General features: G+C 36.5%; 2 protein-coding genes across 4 annotated transcripts in view; one reads left to right on the top strand and one right to left on the bottom strand.

The window, feature by feature from the left end:
• The window catches only part of Pkc53E (Protein C kinase 53E), a 1159983-nt gene that overhangs the window by 980151 nt on the left and 153185 nt on the right, over positions 1-26647 (top strand). The gene's annotated exons all lie outside the window — the stretch shown is intronic.
• Positions 14900-16516, bottom strand: LOC145681315 (proton-coupled amino acid transporter-like protein acs). Its single transcript, XM_081752977.1, has one exon. The coding sequence runs from the start codon at positions 16370-16372 to the stop codon at positions 14900-14902; it is 1473 nt and encodes a 490-aa protein (XP_081609103.1). The 5' UTR covers positions 16373-16516.

Genomic DNA, 26647 nt, shown 5'->3' with positions numbered 1-26647 from the left:
TGAAGACCAGACAAGTTGACCGAGAGTTAGCAAATTTTGGTCACGGATACCTTGGTCCAGGTCCCAGTCTAAGGCGAAGCGTTTTTGTCAAAATTGGAACCAGGGGGTCTCAGGGGGGCGTTTAGCGAGACATGTAGTAAAAGTAATCCAAATTGATCGACATTAGTGTCAAATCCATAGTTTTCACGGTCGCTGAGATCAATGGTGACACTTCCATCAGCGATGACTTGCAAATTCAGCTACTACTGTATGCGGGCCGGGTGTCAGCGGGTGAGGAATACCGAGACATGTATAAATAGACCATATTGATTGATACTAGTGTCAAATCCTTAGTTTTCGCGGTCACTGAAATGAATGGTGATACTTCCACAGGTGTTGACTTCCAAATACAGCCCCCACGCGAAGAATGGGTATATTAAGCTAGTATTACAATGAATGGACTGCTTGGATGCCAAGAACTAGTACAGATAAGTACCATCCACTTCTATGAACAGGTATTTTTTAAAAGGATTTTTGTAAACACTAAGTTATAAAACAATTAACTACATACAGTAGTTATGGTTTTGGTTCCCAACATAAAAGAAATATGGATTGTTCATGAGATATTGAACTTCAACTTTCACTCCTGGAAAATTTCAATTTTGGAGTTAGGCCACTTGGCATCAAAGCAGTTCACTGTAAGATAAATACATTCCGCACATTAGTAACATAGTTGTTCAGGGGCCTTCGATTTCCGTCCTCTCAAATGAAAGCTGAATGATTGCTTGATACATGCTGACTATATAGGAGAAATAGTGTATTAAGTTTTCGAGCTTTGGTGCGTATCCGTATTTACACTCTGATATAACTTTAAGTTCACACTCAAATCGAGCTAGGGGGCGCGGTGGCTCAGTGGTAGAGCGTTCACCTCTGGTGCTTGGGGTCCCGGGTTCGATCCCAGCCCCCGCCAAGTGAACTTTGTGGTGGACAAACACCGTGCTCGTGGGTTTTCTCGGGGTTCTCCCGTTTCCTCCCACTTTCTTCATTCCACCATTTCACTCATCTCTCATTATCACCGTCTCCTTTAGCCTAACCGGCATAACCGTGGGACGTAAAACTTAAAGATTTCATTTCATTTCAAATCGAGCTAATTGTTTAATGCATTTCGAAAGCTTTTGTTTTTATGCAGCTCATTAAGGAAAATCTATTTCATAATCGTAACATTTATGTACTAAGAAACTATGAACGTAAAGTGGACTCGACCTAGCCCCGTGGCCGCTGTGACTCAGTGGCACAGCTCCCCTTGGTGTGTGAGGACTCTGATTCTCTCTCTCTGTGTGTGTGTGTGTGTGTGTGTGTGTGTGAACTCCGCGGCTAGTGTATGCGTACAGAGTCGGAAGCGGTATGTATTGTTTATACTACTTACAACGTTACCCCCCACATAAAATATAAATTCACCCTTTCTCCCTTCTCTTTTTCGAATACAATGAACCGACTCTTTTGCTGAAGAACGATGCTAAAAGAAAATTGAAACATCTGTGTCTAAACTTTCTTTGAAGCGCAGTCTTTTGTATTTGTAAGGTTTTGCGAGTGTTTTCGAGATAGCCAAATTTTTACCATGGACTCCTGCTGCGAACTGACCGTGAGTAAACACCCGATCTCACTGTGCTCAATTTCTCTCGCACACGTGAAATGGGTTTGTTGTTTCCAAAACAAATAGGAAGTTACCTTGTGCTTTTGCATTTCTGCACGCACACAGGTACCATTGTTGTTTTAATGATCAGAAGAAATAACAAAACCATCCGATATAGCCTATATGATACAAAACAGCTAACAGAGGGAGGCAAAGATAAAAGTAGGCCTATACCAAGTTTTCCGCGTGGTACCATTATGGAGAATAAATATTTGATAAAGTCACGTAGATGCGCTTAAACCTATTCCATCTGTCCTTATAATTTTTCTGGTCTCATCAATTTCTCTGGAGAATACGTACAACATATGTCCAAATTCCATATATACTCTTTCTAAACTAATGAGTAAACTCATTAAGAACACCAACTGATATCAATAAACAGGAAAGAAAACAATACTTTATACTTCTATCATTTGGTACACATCTCTATGAAGCACAGCTTGTTTCTTTTTGAAATAGCTCCTTCGTGTCACAGCTGTGGTTAGTTTTGTTTTGTGTTAGGATGAAAGAGAGAAATGCAACATTTGCTTCGAGGTGAAGTTATATATATTATTAAGATGAGCGGTGATAAGCGAGGTTTAACAAAGAGTGCCTTTCGGATGCACAATTTAACGGGTAGTTGCAGTCCGTGTTGAGAATCGAACCAAAGCTATGTAAGACATGTTAATATTGAGCTCTTTTGTGGTAAAAGTGAACTTCAGAAACACACAAAAGACTTGAAACATCAAGCTAATGTAAAGCAATTGAAAAATAGCCTACCTATCGCTGCATCTTTTCTGTGGCTAGAAACATGCAGTGTGTAGCAACAAGAATCGTGTTAAGGACTTTTTTTTTTCAACATAACATTCCCTTCCACACCATAAAAGACAATATAATGTTTGTTAAAAGAAAGTGCACATAATATTTTTAAATTTTGTTTGTGATCCTATCATGCATAATTATAAATAATGCCTTTCATACTACGAGAATGAGTTCAACTATACGTCATGGCCCCTCTAAAGCGGGGCCGCGGTGGCTCAGTGGTAGATCGTTCACCTCTGGTGCTTGGGGACCCTGGTTCGATCCCAGCTCGTACCAAGTGAACTTTGTGGTGGACAAACACCGTGTGCGTGGGTTTCCTCGGGGTTCTTCCGTTCCTCCCACTTTCTTCATTCCACGATTTCACTAATTTCTCATCATCACTCCTCTCCTTTAGCCTAACCGGCATAACCGTGGGACGTAAAACTCAAAGATTTCACTTCATTTTTTCCCTCGAAAGCGATATCTTTCAAAATTATTTATTGTTAGATATTGTAAATTTACGGTATCTATTTTAGTGGACGGGAAATTTTGCATCTAATCGGATAATTTCATGGCTTCTAACAGGAATTCGCAGTTACGAAATTTGCATCACTGTCTTTTGAAAGGATGCCTAGAAAAAATACTACTAGAAAATAACTGAAAACACAAAATGGATTTGATAGCCAAATTCACGTCATCTTGGTGCGTCATCATTTTTCTTTAAATATTTGTATTTAGTATTAGATTAGAGTTTAGTGTCCCTTTCAGCATCAAGGCTATATGAGACGTGAACTTACAAATTAACGTGGGTTCAGAACCACAGGAGTTCCCATCGGAAATCGAACCTAGGTCTCCCGCACCAAGGACGCGTACGCTAATCATATGGACAAGGGTGTTCGATATTTAGTAATGTGTAATTTTAAAGTTGTAAAATTGCGCTTGTATAATGGAATGCAATTCCTTCTACTGACATAAACCTTCACAATACTTAGCTGGACAAAGTATCTTTTAAAAAAAAATGTCACTCTTTATGTTTCAGTTCCTGGTTCGACTGAAGGATGGAACAATTTGCAATGAGCGTTTTTGGATCCTACTTTGTGTAGTTGATTCATCATAAACTTGGTATTTGATACGGATATGAACTATTACACTTATTTGGTGTTTATTTCTAAATAATAAGTCCTAATACAATTTCATAAAGTTGTAATTCTTCTTTAGTTTGTATCACTTTACACAATGACAAATCCAAAAGGTGTGTTGTATCAGTGCAGTACCAGTTTTTCACGTTTTTCAAAATGTTCTAAAACCCAAAGAATAATCTTTAATTTCTGATATTTTAGTCGTCACAAATTACAATTTTATAATGTAGTCAATGTTTATAATTACTGTGCAGTTGGGCGTTTAAACTAATGACATCATAATAAAGTCAAAACCCTAATTTTGAGTTGAATTGATTCTGAGTTTAACGTCCCGTTCAGCAGCGAGGCTATGTGAGACGTGGACCTACTGATTAATGTGGAATCCGAACCTCATGAACTTCCACCGGGAATCAAGCCCAGGTTTCCCACGCCAAAGGCAAGTATGCTAACCGTTAGCCACGAAGGAGCTCCACCATAATTTTAGTGGGCGATAAGAAATATCTCGCCAGTGCTTTTACAATAAATAAAATTTTATAAGTATTAAAGAATAGTGGTAAGAGATTTTATAATAGCTTTTTTATTTATGAGATATGAGTATTTAAAAAAAACTAAAGAATAGGTTGGCGGAACCACAAAAGACTCGTAAAATAAACTTTCTTATAAATACATACGCCCCTTACTCACCTTTTATAATTGCTATGCTTACGTTCTCCATAAAAACAGAAATTCTCTTTTAGTGATACTTTACACAAGATTATGAAGTGGGTTCAAATTTAATTAAAGGCAAAATACAATACAATAATCCATAAATATTGCCTCAAGTGAGTTTAAAGATTTCTAAACACTAGTGCGAAACCGGGCTCTGCTGTTGCGATCGATTTACAGGTCTTGAGACGAAAGTAAGAAGGGTCTTACGCACACAGTAAGTAAAAACAATTAATATGCCGGTAACTTTCCCCCAAATGGGTGTATCTTAAAACTAATCTCACCATTATTTTTCTAATTAAATTCTAGCCCGAAATTATGTATCATATTACCCTATTCCCATTTTGAAAACTTGACCTTAATTCAAAATGGCGGATTTCAAGATGGCTGCCATCAAGGTCATATCTACCATACGACTTCCCCCCAGGACTTATATGTATCCACATGGTTTTTCTTCACTTTTCTTCATTAACGCTCCGTTTACAAAGGGTAGTAAGGGACTTCTGTGGTAATCTCTAATAACCACATCACAACTCTTAAAAGTTATTTAAAAAAAATAGAAAACATGCACCATGGCAAAAATTTGTCATCACAAGTAATGATGCATACATGCCTTCTATCAGCAAAAAAAGTTTCTTTGAAATTGGAGCCGGACATTTGAGTGATGTCCCTTGTGGGATGTGATTGAACGTGAAGTCAGAACACATCGCCCGGAATTTACGGGAATTAGGTGACTGAGTGAGCACATGTGGTGCCAGCTCTCTCCAGCGACCTATCAAGGATCATTGCGTGTATGCCAAGACGTGTCGCCGTTTTTATCCATGCCAAAAGTCGACATACTGACAATTAGGTAGGTAGTCATGATGGTCTGGCTGATGTGTGCGTATATTTTAACTCGTACATTTTGTCTCGACTCGAATTTCGAGACGTCTCGACTCGAATTCGAGTCGAGTCGAGACAGAGACTGTCGAGTCGAGACAGAAACATATTTTCGAGTCGAGACAACATTTTCTCGAGACGAGTCGAGACAGGCTTAAATCTCGACTCGACTCGACTCGAATGCATCCCTATTTATTTTATAAAACGAAGCCCATATTAAGATCTAAGATCTATTTTAAGAGTTTATTTTTAAAAAATAGCATCTTATACACGCAGAATAAGTATTTGTTGAGGGGAAGAGAAAATGTGTAAATTTGAGTAAACTGGTGAGACCTTTCAGACATTTACACATGTGTACCGTATCTAGAAGGAGGCAACACCTGGAAGGTGATACCTTTATTTGTGTTTGACATATAACACCGATACAGGTATCAATGAAAAGATTGCAATGTCAGCTACGAATGGTGGTATCATCTTTCAACATATCCTCCAGTACGGGCAACCCACTTGCGCGAACGCTAAACAAAGTTTTTCACGCCGTCGGCGAAGAATTGTGGTGGCTGCTGGCGACACCACTGCCGAACTTCTGCTTCCACCTCCGCGTCACAACTGTAGCGGTGGCCCTTAAGGTGATCCTTAAGTTTGGGGAAGAGCCAAAAGTCGCAGGGCTCAAGATCCGGACTATAGACAGGATGAGGCAGGATGTCAACAACACTTTGCCAGCAGATGGGACAACTTTAAATTTTTTGGCAAAGGAGAGGACATGGACGAAGCGTACTCCATCAATTGACGCTTCGTTTCCGGGTAATAATGGTGTATCCACGACTCGTCGCCGCCGATGAATGTTCCTGGGCGCACAACCTTCCGCATCAGAAATCCAATGACAGCCCACTGTTTCAACCGGATGTCACCACTGGAGGCCATAGATTTCTCCATTACTCTGGAACGAGAAGAGATAGGAAGGCGAAACAAGTGGCATTCTATAGCTTAAACATCAGTACATTAATGATAAACAGTTCAGATTGTTTGCAATAATATTGACCAAGTAGTGGGCTTGGAGGCATTACTTTTTGAATCACGCATGTATCAATGTGGCCATATTGTAGAATATTAATTACGTTCTAAAATATTGAATTACATCAAAAATGTTAGTTTCCTCAGGAGGCTATATTCATTCCCCTATTTAATGGGAGTCTCTCGCTTTAATTTGCACTCTCCGTGCGACTAAGTAGAGTTGCTATTCACCGGATCAGAATAATAATAAAGACTTTGGCCTCTTCATCTCATTCGTAGTTCGTTTGTCTTTCTTTCTTTCTCGCTCTCTATTTGGTCGTATTATTCAAGGTTTCCCTCCTGAGAAAAATATTCAAAAGACTTGTCTAAATAACACAACGGAAAACCGTGTTGGTAAATACCAATGCTGCCATTTATCGACTAGTTCTTTCCGGTGGGGTCTCTCTCTCTCTCCACTGTTCCACCATCCAGCATTCACTGCTTCAAGTTGATGAGAAATCTCAGACTCAGTAACAAATGAATGTTGAGGCGTGAAAGAGAGTCGAGAGCCGGTTGGAAGCTTGGGATCTGTTCGCTTTAACGAGACCCCCATCTTTCTCTTTCAAGATTTCTTTTAAAGGGGATGCATTGTGGGAAGTGAAGGCTTTCTTCTCAGAAATCTGCTTTCATAGATGGCAGCAGGTACGCTATAACGTTTCTGGAACATTTCCCATCATCCCTAGAGGCAAATGCTTGTAAAAGATCAGGCTTTGAACTTTGTGGTTTCTTTCCCCGCTTCAGAATGGAAACGATTATTGTCTTTTCATCCTAATTTTCACCAGGATATCTCTGCATAGTTTTCTGGAAGCTAATTAGTGTGATAAATGCTTGGTCCTTACCTTATCTCCGTACGGTTTTTCACAGTTTCAACTAGAATTGAAAATAAATTGTTCCTGAAAGTGTTTTTAGTGTAAAATGAATTTGAGCATTTTGGTGTAGGAAAGTATTCTCGTCTCTCAAATACGTGGATATCAAACTGTAAACTACTAATGCTACACTTTTGTTTCTTACAAGTATGTATCGGATGTTCGACTTTTAAATTGAGTTTTAGATGCCGAAGATACGGGTTTAGGTTATCTGTAATTTAAACTCCCTAACAAAATAGGTTCTCTTGAAAGAGGAAATTATATCAAGTAGCATAGGCTGGGTTAGGCTCTGACTTTCTATTTTTTTTTTTTTTTTTTCAGTTGATGGCCACGCTTCGGTACTTATTAGATAAATCATTCTCGTGTTTTTAAGCGGTTTTCGAGTCCCGATTTAGCTGGAACAATCCTATTTTATTGTATATCATCTGCCACACACAGGAAATGTTCAAAACTGCAAATGACCCGATTTTTCTTCAAAGTTAGTGCGATATTCAAAGCATTTCACTTCTATTAGTCGTCGATATTAAAGTAACAGAAATAATCTACTGTCACTCACTCTTGGGTAAGGTTGAGCTATTATTAACCCTTTAACTGCCGTAATGTATTAGCAAAAACTATCCCTGAGGCCAAACGTAAGTTTGATTTTTCTCATTTTATTGTGACCGTTCTGCGTATTGCATATGTATAATCTTCGAAAACAAAAAAGTGTAAGGCATCCATAAATGCCACGCGGCACAAATTTATAAAAACAATGAAGCATAGCGTTGATGCCTCATGGCGGTTAAAGGGTGAAATTAATTCTGATATTTTACCAGAAACAGGTTCCGTGACTATGCTGTAAATTTCCGTTGGGTGTTCCGTTTACATTCCATTCCATGAAACTCAAACTTAGCATTTATATTTTGTTTTATCTTTCAATCAACGATTGGGGGCAAAAGACTGTGGACGGACTTTCTTGGAACTGAGCATTCTCATCTTCTGTAGACTTCCTACCAGCACTGAACGTCTAATATCATTCAAAAACATGACACCGAGGAAGGCAAATGACCACATAGAAAATAAATCGTTTTTCCACATCTCAAGTATTTCCGTTAATAGTTCTTCCACGCGCGCACAGATCTTGATGTTCACTCTTTGCGTCGTAGTTAAAACTGTAAACGAGGTATCACGGCATCAGTATATATACTGTTAGTCACGTTACGCGCCATACTGTTGACTGGTCTAGTGTCTTCCTATTTCAAGGGTTGCCCTGCTAGCACTGCTGTCAATGTGTGGCTTCCCCGTACCTCCCTCGAAAGGGGAGGGACAAGTTGCTGTGGCCTAGATCCTTCAATAGTTAGATATGGACAGGGTTGCCACATTGATAGGCTTCACTGTACATTGTCTTGTTAGACATTTTAAAGTAGCCTACATTCTTCACTCGCCAAGACCAAATTATTGAACGACAAATCGGCAAAACAGTCGAGGTAATGCATTTCTTTCCTCAAAGCAAAGGGAAGGTTTCCTAGTTAAGGAGGTAACGGGGGTGGGGCTGAAATATGTTTCACATAATTTTCCGAGGCCACACTTGAAATAGAAAAGCTCTAGCTTGAAATTTCTGTACGCGTTCCCTTGGTTACACTGAAGATTCACCACTACAAAAAAGTTCCGTGGCAATTAAAACTTCCATCTCCCCCTCCCCCCCCAAAAAAAGAAGGTCATAGTTATGGGACAGCACACTAAATGTTCTCAATCCAATTTCTTAATACTAAATCATAAAATGGTGTTGTTACCACTGAAACATTTATTTGCGAAATACGGACAAAATTATAAGTAGTTTTCGGGAAATTTCATCCGAAGAAAATTGAAATGTAAACTAGTCCTTGTGGATATTTGCATAAAAAGTAGTTTACACAATATTAGGCTTATTTATGCAGTATGGAGAAAATCGCCCAAGTCGTTTTTAGAGAAAAACTTCCAAATACAAACTCCCGAGAATAAACTACTTGTTGTGGGTTGTTTCATGAGAAATGGCTTATCTCATATTGTCAGGTTCGTAATCACATATTTATGAAGTATGAGCAAAATGACCTAAGTCATTTTGAGAAAATTGTTCAAAAAAATCACCCCGAAGAGGAAACTTCTATTCGTAGATTTTTTCCAGAGAAATAAATTAATGTACGGCAGTATAACATTGTTAATGTAATATCGAGGTGTCGAATCTAAACAAAATCGTTAAAGCCGCTTCCGGGAAAATCGCTATTATTATTGTTTTCACTCTTCAGTGAACTATCCTTATTTTAAATGTAGGAAGAAAATTCGAAAAATTTTAAGTTTAAAATTTTAAAAAAAATTAAAATTTCGATTCAAATCTTAAGTTTAAAATTTGATGGAGATACGTTCAACAATATGGCCCCTAAAAGCGGGAACGTGTTTGTATCGTGACGAACGAACGGACAGATATTCATTCAAAAGTCATGTAATGACCATGAAACCTTTTAAATGTTTGAAATCTGGAATTAGAGTTTTGTTTTTCAAGAACGCTATTTCTTCTCTCCTAACGTCGTTAATCGAAAGCAAAAATCCAGTTTCGTTTGCTAATCGTCACACTGTGTAATAAAGCGTGGTAGAGCCATTAAACGTTTTAAATTTTATCATGTATTTTTACACGATAGGATAGTGTCTGCATTATTCGATTAAAAAAGTACTAATAAAACTTTTTATTACTTTTTTTTTGTTTGTTTGTTTTTTTCAAGCCTGGAGGCATTGTAGAACAAGTTACGTATGGTTTCATGCCTTTGTGTGTCGAGACATAGGGAATGATGATGTCACAACTTATTTTTTTTTTTGTTGTGTATTTTTATTATTTTTGGTGGGTTTATTTTTGCACCTAGAAGATTGAAATTTTACACACACATTCAATGCACCCCTTAGTATATATTAGGTTTGTTTCAGATCTCTGCATTAACAGAGCGGGGTCCAGAGGAGCCCAAACTTAGAGAAAAGGGATTTTTCATCCAAAGCCCTCATTTCCTTCAAAATTTCCCTCCTTGGGGACACCATAGCCTCATCTGAATGGTACCGTTTGAAAGGCTATTCTATTCTGAAGAAAATGAGGTACAAAACATGACCCTAGGATAAACAGAGATATTTCAAATTTTTTGTATTACATCCGGGTCTTTTGGGGTAATCTGAGGCATTGTGGGCTCATTGGTAAATATCACCCTTACTATTCAGGATAGCTTGAAATTTTATACACACATTTAGTATACCCCTTAGTATTTTTCAGTTGACTTTGAGATCTGTGCATTAACACAAAGGAGTCTAGAGGGGCTCAAAATTTGAAAAAAAAAATCCCGATTTCTTTTAAAATTTCCCGCCTCATGGACATGATAGGGAAGTGTGAATGGTACCGTTTGAAAGGCTGTTCTATTCTGAAGAGAATGAGGTACGAACCATGATCTTAGGATAAATAGGGATGATGATGTAGCTGGTTGACTGTGAAAGTCTATAATTTACCTTAAAAGAAAAGGCCAAAATTTATAAGGGTTTAAAAAAAAAGTTGGAAGAAAAGCTAACTTTATCGGAACAGAAATCCAGAAGAGTACTTTATTTCTGGGATTGAAGTCTTTTTGAGCGATTGCCTTAACAACGACTCATACAATTTTGTTCGTATTTCATAAATACGAACCCGTCAATATGGTACTTCTAATTTGCTCTGAAAAAAAAATCCAGAAGTGGTAGTTTACTCTTAGAGGTGAGCATATCACTCAAAAACTACTCAAGAGATGTTGTTCATATTTCATAAATATTTCATTAATAATGTGTCTCAATTTTTCTGACAGGAAGTAATTATACGGTAAGCTTTAATATTTGATTTTTAAATACAACTAATCGGTAGAAATCTTTTGAAAATATTTTCTCGAATCGAGCCCGTTATCAGCGGTAAATTGTCTTCCTTTTTCAAAAATGAAGAAGCAGTGATGTAACTAAGGAGGGGCAAACAGGGCTTGTGCCCCGGACGCCGGATTGGGGTGCGCAAAACTGGGCAAATATTTATTTTCACTAAAGGCAAGGAAAGAAGTTTTAGCAAACTAGAGATCATAAAGAATTAACTCAGAAACTTAACAGGACAACAGCGACTCACGACCTTAGGATCATATCTACAGAGCATAAGTTAGCTTCAAAGCTATCTTTTGACGACATTGTAAAAACCATTGCAGCCAAAAGAGCCCACAAAGTTAAATTTTAGTTCCAACTTTTTGTGTTTTCATTTAATTACATTGATTTAGAAGATCTGTAAAATGTCCGAGTATAATACTTGAGATAGTAGTTTGAGTGTTTGTCATAATTACATATTCCAAAGCAACAGACTATTGATTCATTCTACACATATGCACATTCCGATATAATCCAAAAACATTGTGATTTGCAGTTATTGTGATAAGACTATAAGAATATGTCAAACATGCTATTCTCAGATTATTTGGCAATCAAATACTAATTAGTTTGGTGTTTTATTTTATACTAAAAATTAAATTATGTACAGCAGTTTTGAAATCAAGCTTTACCACTTGAATTAAAAATGGAATAAGAGATTTACTGTATGATGCCAATATCAGGTGCAGTCGGTGAGCGTTTTTGTTTGGTTGGTCACCGGGGAGGAGGGGGCACTAAGGCGAGTTTTTGCCCCGGGCGACAACTAGCCTAGTTCAGTCGCTGAGAAGCAGAGGACGACATGAATAGATACTAATGAAATAATAAGTCATTAGACCAATTTGAGAGGGGATCCCGATTTTTTTTTATACTCCAGTAAAATACTTTTTCATTTTGTGGGAGGAGAAATACGAATGCCCTTAGGAATGTCATTAAAACAATAAATTTGGCAGTCTGTAGGCCTAAGCACGTATTGAACAAATGAATAAACAGACTCTCTCTCTCTCTCTCTCTCTCTCTCTCTATATATATATATATATATATATATATATATATATATATATATATATATATATATATATATATATATATATATATATATATATATATATATATAATATGAAAATCATTTTTCGGCGTGGTGTCGTCATAAAACGTGTATGCGTTGAAACATCTTAATTCGAATCTATGTAGAATAATAGAGCAGTAAATTTCAGGTTAACTTACGTATGATGTAGGAGCATACTTTTACAACCACGGAAACGGCAAGAGAAACACACTGAGTTATTGACACAGAGGAATGAAATAAATAATGTGGCAGTATGTGTGTGTGGGGAGGGGTTAAGAATCCACAGGTAGTCTATATCCTGTTTATCGACTACATTGCTCGCGCAAATGAGCTTTGTCGTGTACAAACACCATGTGGGATGATTTTCTCTGGGTTCTCCCGCTTTGCTCATTTCATTCATCATCATCATCATCGTCACCACCATCAGTTCAATTAAACTCGGTGCATTAAACTAAAAAATATTGACTACGTTATCTTGCCACTGTCCTTTCTCAACGCCAGGTTTTGAACCTGCTCCTTCTCCGCTCAGTTCACTGAATAGGTGCAAACCATGAGGTTAGAAAGTATGCACTTGGAAATGATTAAAGCATGTTCTTGGAAAAGCCAAGTTCCCATCATGTTAAAGTTTACTTGAATCACTAAAGATAAAGACTTATTAAAAAAAAAAAACTATCACTTCTTTTTATGCTCATTCTATTATTCATGTATGGACTTAAGTATAATTTTCATTTGATCAGTTGAGGCCTTTTTTCAACCTAAGTATTAAAATTGTACAAAGTATACAATCTTTAAAAGTAATATGGGTACCCACTTTTTTCCTTTCTAAAATAATAATAATGATAATAATATAATAATAATAATAATAATAATAATAATAATAATATTTTACATTAAAAACAAGCCATCACATTGTGCTTGGACTTTGTCATTTTTGTGTGTGTGTGTGTGTGTGTGTTTGTTTTTCATCGCACTGTCAGTAGATTTTTGTCGAATATACAAAGCTTTATTTCAAATACTCTTGCCACTGAAATCCATAATGGCATCTGATAATGAAGCAGTGCATCCAATTTTTTTCAACATCTTTCGTCAGCGATAATTCCATTCCTAATAGACCTAACACCTATTAAGATATTAACAGATTCGTTAAAATAACTTATACTTCTGTTATTTTGAAAATTATATTTCTTTTAATATTTGATTTTTATACAAACATACTATATCAACATTGATAAACAAATAAATTTACAGTCAAGGGAGTCTTGTGTGATAAATTCATTATATTCACTTCTCTCATTTTATTGTGTCTACTTGATTCTCATTGAATTAAATTTTATGATTATTGTATTTGCACCCCTGCATTGAAAAAGAAAATTACAACAGAATTGATTATAGTAATTGATACGCTCAATTGAATTCTTTCTTAGATATTTGTTTTGAGTGGTACTTAATGTTCAGATTTTACAATTTTTCATTTATTCTTAAGTTTAAAAAAAAATGCCATTGATTCATAATGTACAGTCGTTGCAGACACTCCAGAAAATAAGTAGTGTTGGTTTGTTTACGTCTTCTGCAAAACTTTTCTTTCTGAAATGTGTGTACAGGAAATAGTGTGCACTAAAAAGATACAAAATTTTACAAGAGTTGGAGAGGACAAATTCAAAAATATTCACACCACGTTCTCTCATAGCACAGGAAACAACCATATGGTCTGCTTTGCTTTGTAATAAATTTTTAATATTTAGTAGTAAATCTAACAGTATTTGAGTACAACACATGATTTTAAACTATGATAACATGGTAAAATAATAGGTGCATGTTAAGTATTGCCATAACTAAAAGTACATTTTACTTTTTTTAAAAAAAAGTGAAAAAGTAAATTTTATTTTCATTGTTTTACTTTCAATGTGCTTCAAGAAAATTAATTTTGCTTATGATCATACAACATGATTCAATTTACTTGATCGTTTTACAAACTAGCCCATTTCAATGGCCATATATTGAGGGTTTTTTTTTTTTTTTAAACATTCCATGAAGTCGATCTTAAAACTATTTGAAAATAGATCCTATAACTTATATTTGATATGGTTTCAATCAGTCCATGAACACAAATCTACATAATTTCATAAATTTCCGCGTTCGATTTAGTGACATATGCTGTATGTTCTGCGCATAGACAAAAAAAATGATAATTACAAGCATTATGATTGGGTTACATAAACAAAAAGAAAGTAACAGCAGTTCATTGTTATACAAATTCTCTGATTGATTAATATTCGTCGAAGCAATTTCAGTTCGCTTCAGCAAGTATTTCTTTCTTTAACGAATACTTTTGCGTACAAAATATGCATTGGTGCATTATTTGCATTTACTCTACAATGTAAAATATAACCTAATCTGAATGCGGACAATGTATTTAAATCCTAATGCTAATTAAAGCATATCAATATGTACAACTCAGTTAAAGTTATACCTAAACTGTGTCGTATTACTATTTCGTAATTCTTTCTTAAGTTGAGATTGAAATACAGAGTCTACGATCTTAACTTTTTTAAAAAAGAAACAATGACAGTAGATCATTTTTACTCGTACGTATCCATAAATAGGTTGAACGCTACAATTGGATGCATAACAAACAAACAAAACTTCTGACCCGTTAACAAGGGACAAAATATTAACATGTTCTAACGTAACATAAATCACTTAGGCTAAGTTTAAAAACGACATAACACATTCCAGAATTATATTATTACATCACTGAAAACATAACACAAAGCTAATCTACGTAAAAAAAAAAAAAAAAAAAGATAAAAACTAAATTAGATTATGCGTATTCTCGCTGAATTGCTTCTATCAAATCTATTATACTTGCAATTGTCCCGGTAAAGAAAAATCCCACCCCAAGTATAATTAAAATAATATCTTTGGCACGTAGGGCTTTAACTATCCAAGCTTTTCTGTAGGGATATTCCCAGAATGTTATCAGGTTGATAAGAGGTGGGAACAAATATGTTAATACTGATAGTGAAATAGCCCCAATTACGTTGATAAGATTGCCTAGGAGAGGAACACCTATGGCGAGAGCTCCCGTGAAAATGACAAGGATAGCTCGTAAAATTAACTCAATTGCCAGTTGTTGGTTCTGAGATTTTTCTCGGATTGCCCTACATTTCTCCTTAAATGGAATCCATAAAATATTAAATGGTACGTAGAAGTACAGGAGATGAGATATAAATATTGCTATACCGAACATAAATTTGACCGATTGGGCAAGACCGTCCTGTATTGGTAAATTTAAAGTAATGGCTCCCCTTGGATACTCGTATCTCCAAAATCCAAGAAAACCTACTGCAGCTGTGTATAGAATAATTAGGGCCATCGCTGTAAAAATAGCCCCATGAGGAAATGCGACAAGATGTTTAGGATTTTCCATTTTGGTCTCTATTGCATTGACAGTACATATCCCTTGTATAGCAAATATTATTGTTCCTAAAAACAGTGCCAAACTTACTGGATCGTGGACAAACATTGGTCGGTCGTGTATATCAGGTAAATCTTTAAAAATGTAATATAAAGTAATGATTAATCCAGTAGTCTGCAAAAGAATTGCAAGACCAGAGAAAGGCGCTAACCAGGATAAGTTTTTAATGAAATTTCCAAATATAAGGAAACCGGTAATAGCGGCCATATACATACGCTTATCATAGTCAGTACCAGTAGCAAAATCGAAGAATTGTTTAAGATTATCAGCAGTAAAAACTATGTACACAGAACATGTTCCAAACATGCTGAAAAGCAAGAATATATTGACAGTTTGTCGAAAGCAGTTGGAAAATTTCCTCAAATTCTTTGGTCCCAATTTGAGACACTGTTCAGCCAGGTCTGGGTATTCGAGTGCTGGTATCCTGGCACGAACGCACAAATTCTGTGCAGTTATTGCTAATAAATAATGACTGTAGCAAGAAAGTATTCCGAGAATAATTGTCAGTATTAAACCTCCCACAGTACCAACCCAAATAAAGGCAGCAGGTACAGCAAGTATTCCAGTCCCTAATGCGCCTTTCATCAGATGCAAGAAAGCACCTAAATATCCTAGTTTGTGTGCAAAGTCGCGGTGCGCTTGTAGATCATATTCTGATTCTTCCTCCTCAGTCTGTTCTTCAGATGAAGATTCTGGCTCCTCGTCACGAAAAGAAAATCGAAATTTGTCCGGGTCAGCTGAAGGTCGGGATGGTTGAATGGGCGCCGGTGCTGTAGAGTCCTCTGGTTGTGGCGTATTTTCTGCTGCAGTAGCCATTATTTAGCTCCTATGTATACACTACATTAAAATTAATGTAGAATGAATAACAATAACAATCGGTTTGTTAATAAAACTTACGTTATTAACACTAAATTCATCAACACTAGATCACAGTTGTTTAGCTGTTCTTTTTATTTAATATTTTTGAATCACAGAATGAGAAATTAAGTTTTCTTCTTTTATCGAAAAAAACTTATTGATCTTGTATGTGACACTGAAATAAATTCATTCCTTCTCTGTGGTTTATGTAATAGAAAATTATATATATTCTTCTATGAGTCAAACTATACTAAACAGAATCTATGAGCCAATACTTGAAAAATTGCGGGTAAAATCCACTTATTCACAAGCAGCGAACAACATCTAAAAAACTTAGGACTGTATGAAGCATCATTCTGTAGGTTACCGGTACTTGTGGGCACCATACGGGACACTTGGGAATTTGTATTGCCAAATATACTCACAAGTCAAGAGGTTAACTACGGATGCTTTAATGCTTCCTTTGCTAGCTCTCGGCAGTTCTTATTATATAAAATGAGTATTTGGAGATGTTAATTAATAGAGTTTGTTCAGAAAGCTAATTAATTATTCAACATATTTTGGGTGCAGTTTTACAATATACTGTCATTTTTTAAAAAATGGTCGCACATGACACAGGACTGTATTAGTTATTAATTTCGGATAAATTCTAATTACGGGAAGCCAGAATTTTTTCCTAAGAATTCATGCCTTTTTTTTTTTTTTTTGGGATAACTATAGCCTAATTTTGGTTAGGTTAGGTTACATTACGTTATATTTACCTTCATAGTTTGTATTGGTCTCTGCAATTAGAATTAACCCTTAATTTCCACCGGTGCTATGACTGTACACAAAATAATAGTGCAGTATTTCATATTTATAAGTTTAGGGTTACTATGAAACAATTACAAGTAGTATATGATGTATTACTTTTGATAAATATGAGTATATGCATTAATTTCTCGAACAGATAATTTATTACTGTCACGGAAGTTGCTTTTTATGCCATACAAACACTGAGGAAAAACAGATTAAGATTCAAATAAATACAGCATAACCTAAAAGCACGATGGAAGTGAAAACAAATTGCACACCGAACGACATAAGTAGAGTTTCTAATAAAATTTTCGTTTGTCTCATACTCATAGTTGCTTCGCGCCTGCTTTCTACGGATGAACACACTCTTTAATGCGGGTCACAGCTTCATCCTATACCCTGAAACTAAATAGATTCATTCTTGCTTGTAGCAGACACCTAGCACATGTTGCTGCGCATGGGCACCAGAAGGGGAGGACAGAGTGGGGCCCGAGCCTGGGGGGGCTCACAAATATGCATTAAATTTCTTAAGATTTTTAAAATACAAATAAAAAATACCAAACGTAATATATTAACCAGGGATTTGAGCCCCCTTCTAGAAAATTTTCTTTGGGCACCTATGTTTCTGCGTGTTTTTCGCACGATTGCGTGTACCTGCTCTCTCTTTGCGCTTGCTCGCTTGAGACGAACACCCGCGCAGACCTCCAGCTTTGCACTTTTCTAAAGCGAAATGGATATAATTATTTCTTGTACTGACCACCTAGGCCAGGTTGGCACATATTTTTGGCGTGAATAATGGTTTCTATGGCACATCAGTTTGCACCCACATTATCAATGTACGAAATTATTAGGGCATGCTGCACGAAAACAAGACAGTAGAACATCTTAGGGAATTGATTAAATCAAGAAAAGTTAATCATTTTTACAAAACTGACGGCATATTGTATAGTTGTACGAAACTTCGAGGCAAATAATTAAAAACACGTTTCCATTCCAGAAGATGATGCGGGAGATATTTTATTTCCGTTACTACAATTATTGAATACAAGATTGAGTTGTCGACATTAGGGTTACCACCATTTATGCGCACTTATTCGCATTTTGAGAGTAAAAATCCCACGCTCATCCATTTTCCGAAATTCCCTGATTTGCTCCATTTTCTGAGTTCAAGTGTATTACCAATTCAATTTCAGATTTTTCGTAACTAGAGATATGTTTGACTATTTGTATTCAAAGAAGGAACGAAAAGATCACATTTACTGACAGTGGCAGATCTAGGCCAGGGCTGGGGGGCCTAAGCCCCCATTTTTTCGAGTAACAAAAATAATTTAAGCTATTATTTATATATTTTTGAAAGTATATAGTAAACTCAAGATATATCTATTATAGTCTGGAGTCTGACTGCCCCCCCCCTCCAGTTTTTACCTTCTGGATCCGCCACTGTCTACTGAATAATATGAATGAACAATGTCAACATGATGTGTAAGTACTCTTGTTGAATAGACGCTGGTGTAGTTTTGGCGCACTACGTTTTGGAAGATTTACACGTTAATTCAAAACTTTGCATAAAGAGACGTGTTTATAAGAAACAAATTTCTGTAGGCGATAAAATTAAATACAAAGTAATACAGCTGTATTTTTGATTTACAAGTGTAGAGATACTATTGCAAAATCATTACAAGTGCTTTACGACGAATAAAATAATTGAATGCATATGAAAGATGACTCTTACTATTTTCCACCAACGGTAAACTTTTTACAGTCTACAACACCTATATTTTATGTTTAAAAGTGCTGCGTTACTAATGTGAAGCCATGACAAGCGCTATTGAAACTTGTATCATTGCCAAAACTCACTTCTTTTCACTACCCTCGCTTACGTGCATACTTACCATCGCTGGCGCATCTCCTTCCTTCGGACGCACCCTCGCGTTAGCGCTCAGGCCTACCACTTCACTCTGCACTGACTCGATTAGATAGCCTTCGTGCTTTTTAGTTGCCACCTAGCAGAGGTTGGTTCGTTTTTCCACTGGTTGGTTAGTTTCTATGCCATGTGTCCGTAAGTCGTATTTATACGCAAATTGTAAAAAGATTGTAATTTTTCTACAATTACTTCTGGTGGCCCATTTGAATTTCATCAATGCCAATTGAGATATTTCCATCTCGCCCAGTGAAAAGCTTTTAGAGCGCAATAAGAAGCAAATTAGTGAAAGAATTATAATTTTTCGACAGTTCTTTCTAATGGTGTGCCAAAAGTAAATCTGTACGGTTTATATAACGAGTTAGCATAATAGAAGTGTGTAAGCAATTTTGCATTTCAGAACATGGTAACACTAGTCGAAATTCTATCTTAAATAAAATTATTAGATGGTCAGGTAGTTTTTATGGATAAAAAATAGGGGTCAAATTGATACAACATTGAAACTTACGAACAGGTTTACAATAGGCCGAAATAGTTTGTATCGTATTATATGCAATTATTTCATCAGGAAATTCACTCGTACGGTCTTAGAAATGATTTCTTACGGTAAGAGTAGTATTCATGGATGTAAATTCACTTTAGAACGACTTTTCTTTATGTGCAGTGTTTATTCCAGATATGTTTTGGGGGGAATTGCTCCCCTGGAGCTCCGAGAGTGCCTCCCCGGAGGAGATCAAGATAATACGTCTCTAATATAATAAATACAATAGTACCACCAGTGCCCCACGGAATACTAAGTGTGCCCCTCCCCGAAACGTTGCATCTGAATGAAACACTGCTTACGTGCATGCGTCCAGACGTGGCATAAAAACGATTTTTGTAGAAAACATTAACCAACGTGTCTTAGGTGGCCAGTAAATCGAGAACGCTATCTAACCTAGTCGGGGCAGGGCGCAGTAGATTGGCTCGCGAGCGAAAGTGCGTCCGTAAGGACACTAGCGTAACTAAAGACGCATGGGCCTTCCCAAAAAATGTCAAAAGCTTCCTCTTTCCACGTTGACGATGCCACGTAAAATTTATAGAGAACATATTTTTGACTGAATATTCAATTTAATCACTCGCTATTTTCTCATACTGTGTACGAAAATTGCATATAATATAAAAATTTATTATTATTACTAAGCAATTCCATGGAACTAAAAATATTGTTAACAGAAACAGCTTCTTCTTAAATAATAATGATGGTAATAATAATTAACTGTTCAAAACTCTCAAAAACTTCTGGATCCTGCTCACAACTTCCTAAACCGGTGAACCGTTTGGAAGAGGAATTAGTTGATTATTAGCCAATGTCAACATGGTGACTTTCTTGGCTTTTAATAATCAAAATTGAGAAAAAGCTCAATCATCTGTGACATTATGCTACGAATATATACTGACCAGCCAAAACATTATGACCACCTACTTAATATTTGGTGTGTCAACCTATGGCTCCCAGGACAGCAACAATGCGGTTTGGTATGAAAACAATAAGACCTTGGTAAGTGATTGGAGTCATGGCGCACCACATCTGCACACATAAGCCATTTAGTTTCTGTATATTCAACGGAGGGAGTCGATGAATTTGAATCTTACGTTAAATGACACCCCAAAGGTGCTCAATTGGATTAAGATCGGCTGAGTTTGGGTGCCATTGCAACAATCGAAATTCATCACTGTGCTGCTTGAACTACTGCACCGTAACGTTGACCTGGTGGCATGGAACGTTCTCCCTGCTGAAAGATGTCATTCCCAGCTGGAAATATGCCCGACATCACTGGATGTAGGTAATCAGCAATGACCTGCCGATAGCTAGGAGCACTCGTAGAGCCCTCCACACGCATTAGTGGGCTCGGATGAAAATATGAAGATTCCCCAAATCATAATGGAGCCACACTGGCCAGTCGTCATGCTACTCTACACACCTCCAGTAGTTATTACCCTGGAAGACGACGGATTATGACCCGGGCACCGACATCATGAAGGAAGTATCGTGATTCATCGAACCATGCAATGTAGTGCCATTGCTATGAGCTCCAATGACGATTGGCGTGTCCCCATTCCAGTCGTTCAGGTTTATGCCGCATGGTTAGCACAGTACACGCGTGAGACATCAGGTGCAGAGGCCCATATCTAACAATGTACTGTAAACTGTGTGCTATCACACACTCGTACTTTGTCCACTGCTAAAATCTACTATTAATTGTGCCGCAGTTTTCACCCTATACTGTTGTACTAACCTCGAGAGTCTACGACGTCCGACATTTTCAATAAAATGTGGCTTTCCCATTCCTTATGGTTTGGTTTGATGCTGGTTTCACCGTCCTTTTCCCACCTTTGTAAAACTAAACACGAGATTGCGAAAACCCGCCAAGTCGTGCTTTTTCCGAAATGCAGTTCCCAGCTGTTTGGCTACGTTATTAAACTCTGATGTGTCGCCATTCTTCCCCATTCAACACATAAGCGCCACACTGATTAGTCGAATGAGATCCCGGTCACCGTGTGGTGAGCAGTTCTGTGCCTCATGACACTTACGTCAGGCCAACGATTTCGTTCGAAAAGTAGCAAGTGCTCCACAGGTGCTTCGTAAGGAAAGTCACACTAGTAAAAATTAAAGTTCTTTAGCTTGAAACTAAAGGAAAAAAGTTTTCTAATGTGTTAAATGTTGTATACAACAATTAGTGCACTAAGAAAGTTTTATTATTTTAGTTTCAAGTGAGAAAACTTTAATTTTTACCGGTGTGATTTCCCTCATGAGCCGCCTCTGGAGTGGTCATTATGCTTTTACTGGTCACTGTATGTTTTGTTGGCTTTTAGTTTACTGAATAATCAGTCAGGTATTGCAGTCTCCACAGTCAAAAGATGAGATATAGTTGCAACATACATCTTAACATCATAAAGTTAATTTTTGAAACTTAAATGGGCCCCTTTTGACTCTGCCCCTGCACCCGAAATTGCGGGCCCTGCGTCTCGTCAGTTACGCCACTGCTTGTGGAGCAGGCGCGTCAGCGACTAAGAGTATGCGAATAAACTAGGATAGTGGAAAAATCACTTTGTATCGCCTAAAAACAGCGCATTTGTATAGGTTAGAGCCCTTTTCATGGTTTCACACTAGTCATTCTATACTTGTACACATAAAATGTACTTTCCCCATGTTGTGAAGAAACACTCGAAAACCAGTGTTTTGGGTTCTGCCGCGTTAACAAAAGTTCTTCGTTAACTTCTGTCCTTAACCAACGGAACCAACGGTTTCCATATTTTATTCCTATTTCTGCGAGATCTAGCGTAATATTGTACTCTTGTCTGCGCCTAGGTCGTCCTAATGATCTTCTTTCGATTAGTTTTGCAGTCGTTGGCGTAACTAAGATATTTTGCTCGGGGCGGGGGGTTACGGGTTCTAAAAATTGTAAAAACCATTTAGAATACCTTGTTATAATAATATTTGTATTTCTCTCTCTTTCTCTCTCTCTCTCCTGTGATTCTTGATATGGGATTCCTTCTAGGTTGGTCTCATTCATTAATAATTTTATTTCCATTATTCCTCATTTATTTTTAAAAGAAACACAAGTTTTACCCGACAATGTCATGTAAGATAAATCAGTGAAAATTTATTACATTATATATTGATTTAAATTATGCAGTACTATGTTTTCTACGTTCTGTTGCTACTATATAACTACCTACAAATCTATTTTAATTATGAAAATTCATAATTTTCTACTACATGTATTCACAGTTTACTCTGCAATTCTAAGCAAAAGCGAGCATATTCGTAAACGTAACTAGCTCATTCTTAGTTTACTCTTACATCCTATGAAAGAACAAATTTACATGCAATACTATACTATAATTTAATATTGTAGATTTTCATATTTAAAATAAATTGTAAATCACAATCTTCTATACATAAGACATTCTTAACTCACAAGACAAAACAGTTGTATATAAACATGGCCGAGAAGACATATAACTGTCTTCTCGTAAGCATTGGCACAAATCCCGGAGGAGATGAGGGGGACATGTCCCTCTCAATCTTGGAACTGGGGGACTGTCCCTCTCATATAATCCGATTTGAAATGTGTTTTGGGGGAAGAAATGTTGATTTGTGTCCTACTGCCACTTCATCTACATCGCCTGATAATACAAGTTCACCTCAGAAATCAGATTCATATACCGAAATATGAGTCTCATCTCCCCCCCCCAGAATAAACTTCAAATCTGCCCACCTCCCAATGTTCAAGACAACTCTGCTTCCCTGATCCTCCAACTTCATTGTTTTTCAACTTCATAAATATTTTGAACATCACTTAAAAAAAAAAGATCTTACCCATTCCCTCCCCCAATGTTGAAGACCGATTTGCGCCGCTGCTCGTAAGACTAAAAACTATGAACCAGAAAATAGACAGAAGAGAAGCAGATCAACGAAACGGGAAGAGAGAGCTTGTTACAACTTCAGGGCAGCAATAATAATCAAATTATATTTGTAGTAAAAATATCACATTTATCAAATACACAATCTCAAGGATTGATAATAAGTGAATATTTCTATTCGTTAGGTTACAACGAACTAAAGCAATAAAATGTATATCTCATAAATAAATTCAAAATGTATATCTCTTAAAGATAAAGTGACTGTGGTCTACAACCCACACAATATAAAATGTAAGATATTAATGTCAGAATGAAATGATCGAATAATCTTATGTTTGGATCACAGGGTTCCCAATTATGAGGCCAAGGGGTATTCAAAAAAATTAAATTGAAATATGTACTTTGATACATCACTGAAAGTATCATGTAAGCAGTGATGTTACTAGGATGGGGTAAATATGGCTTATGCTCCGGGCGCCGGATTAGGAGAGCACAAAATTGGGCAAATATTTTAGGAAACGTTTTGGTTTGGTTGATCAGAGGGGCGCTAAGGCGATTTTTTGCCCTGGGCGACAACTAGCCTAGTTAATTTGATGCATTTGAGGCACAGTCTACAAAGTTACTACCTTTGAAGTCTGAATTCTTTCGTAGATGAAACTCACAACTAAATGGTGGTCATTTCGTAAACGGTGCCCCACGTGAAAATCCTCTAAAAAGTTGTTAGTTTCTGCATAGTCCGTTCAGTGAAGTATCAAATTACATACCTTACAATTTAAAATTGTCGAGTGGCCCCGAGGTTTGTGATAAGAACACCTGTGGATCATACTGACCACTCAAGTTTGATGCTTCTTTTGACATTTTTGTATCTCACGTTTTGTTTTATGCTTTTATCTCCAGCCATTAGTGATCTGTAACCAACCATTATTGGTATTTGACTGTGCAGAAATTCACAATTAAATCATGACTATTTCGTAAACAGAACTCCTACGATTTTTTTTTTCTACAAAAGTTGTATTTTAGTTATCTCTTCAATGATATAGAATATTACATACCTTGAGATTTAATTTTTGGGAGACCTCTCGGAGTCCTGTGATGGGGGTCCGTGTGGGACAAGCAGATATTCCATTTGTTGCGCCCTCTGACATTTATTATCCATTATCTCCAACCGTTTGTGGTTTATAGAACACTAGACGTTTTATCTGAAACACCGGTATATATAAAGGATGTTCTGTTTATGTATATTTTGGATAAACTTAGATTAAGCAGAAACTAGAAATGAAACCTGAGCCTGAAAAAATGATTATAAAATTTGGAATAACACATTCAGTGAAATCGTAAGATTTGACCACCAGAAATGATTGATAATAGTCAGTGAAAAGATTTGGGCAGAGTAAGAAAGTGAGTAAAATCAAGTGGTGTAAATCATTTACCGTATTTTCGAAAGAATAAAGACAAGATTATGAATAAGTAATATATTCGAATTTTTGCAGCAAAGAGTAGACAACTTTTGTAATATTTATGAATTACACGTGAGCTTTTTAGCGTAGTGTTGTTTATCATTGTTACCATTAACCACCGGAAATATGTGCGCCGGAAGAAAATTTTCTAGGGGGGGCATCTCTGTGGTTGATATAACTACGTCTGGTATTTAATATACGTGATTTGTTATATTACATATACCTTTTCGTGAGCCAGGGGTCCCGGGCGCCCATGACCGGAAAGTATAGTTAAAGCTCACAACCACTTAAAATCTTTAAGGTTCTAATTACTAGGGTTGACAATTCTGAAAAATAAAATTTTCTTCAAAACAGATGAACAATAATTGTATTTTAAGCCTTGAGTCAGACAAAAGTATCGATCAGCCAGTAAAATACTGCTTAACGTTCACTGATATAATAATAATAATAATAATAATAATAATAATAATAATAATAATAATAATAATAATAATAATAATAGTATTAAACTTACTTCGAGTGTTGCGAGGTTCCATAAAGATTCCACAGTGATATCAGGGACAGAGTGGTCTGAATCTCTGCTTTCAAAGTTCACTGGCAAAAATACCTGCCAGCAGCAATGAAAATAACAATTTCGAGTTTTTATAAATACATCCAATGATTACAAATTACTTAATAAAATTTTACAAATTACATTTCACACCCTCCAATAAGTGTAACTTCCACTGTCTTTTCTTAGCTACTTAACGCTTCTAGATTAATTAAAACAACACGAGTTAGAACTTTATTTTTCTTGATACTCCATCAATCTCTCTGCTCTTCATACTTGAATAATATATCCTTATCAAATGTTAACACCACTAGCAACACTTATTTAAGGTAGAAAGTGGAAAAACAAAGGGAAACAATAGTACTGGCTGGAAAGAAGTCTGTTAGTGTTGAATAGCAACTAAAAGAAAATAAATAGGAAAAGCAACAAGCGATGTTGAATAGTGGCTTTTGCATGGATACATGATTATATATAGAGGTTGAAGAATTGCTTGAGATTAACGGAAGAATTCGGCATTTCTTTTCCTCTGTTTTTCTTTCCTAGCTATAGATACGAAACGTTTCGTATTCACTGCAGATCAAAGTTGTATCATAGGTGTTCATAAAGTGGGGGAGGGGGGGAACAGTGGCTCAGTGGTAGAATGCGTACCTCTGGTGCAAGGAATTGTTGGTTCGATCTCCGCCAAGTAAGTTTGTGGTGGACAACATCGTGTCTGAGTTTTCTCGGGGTTGTCCTGTTTCGTCCAACGTTCTCCTTCTACTATTCTTCCATCATCATTCACTTGTTTTAATCATTGTTTTTCTTAGCCTACAAGGCATAATCGTGGGACGTTAAACTGAGATTTCATTTAACTCTTTTCATAAAGTGGGATGTGGAACAAACTGCGGAAAGTGTATTAGCTGATAATTCCTTAAATGGCTGAGAGGATTAGTTTTTCTACATTACGAAACCATGGATTTTAAAATATTATATGAGATCAAGAGAGATATCGGAAAAATAACCTCAAAATTGATCCTTAGGGGCTGAAACCCATCATGAAACATTCATATGTGTACAAAGTCTCAACTAGTGCTGTTGAATTTTTGTGACATTTGCGGTTT

Source organism: Thermobia domestica, chromosome 3 (assembly GCF_964235325.1).
Source record: "Thermobia domestica chromosome 3, izTheDome1.hap1.1, whole genome shotgun sequence".
Classification (NCBI taxonomy): Eukaryota; Metazoa; Arthropoda; class Insecta; order Zygentoma; family Lepismatidae; genus Thermobia; species Thermobia domestica.
The sequence above is the reverse complement of the archived record's forward strand: the minus strand, read 5'-3'. Positions and strand labels throughout refer to the sequence as shown.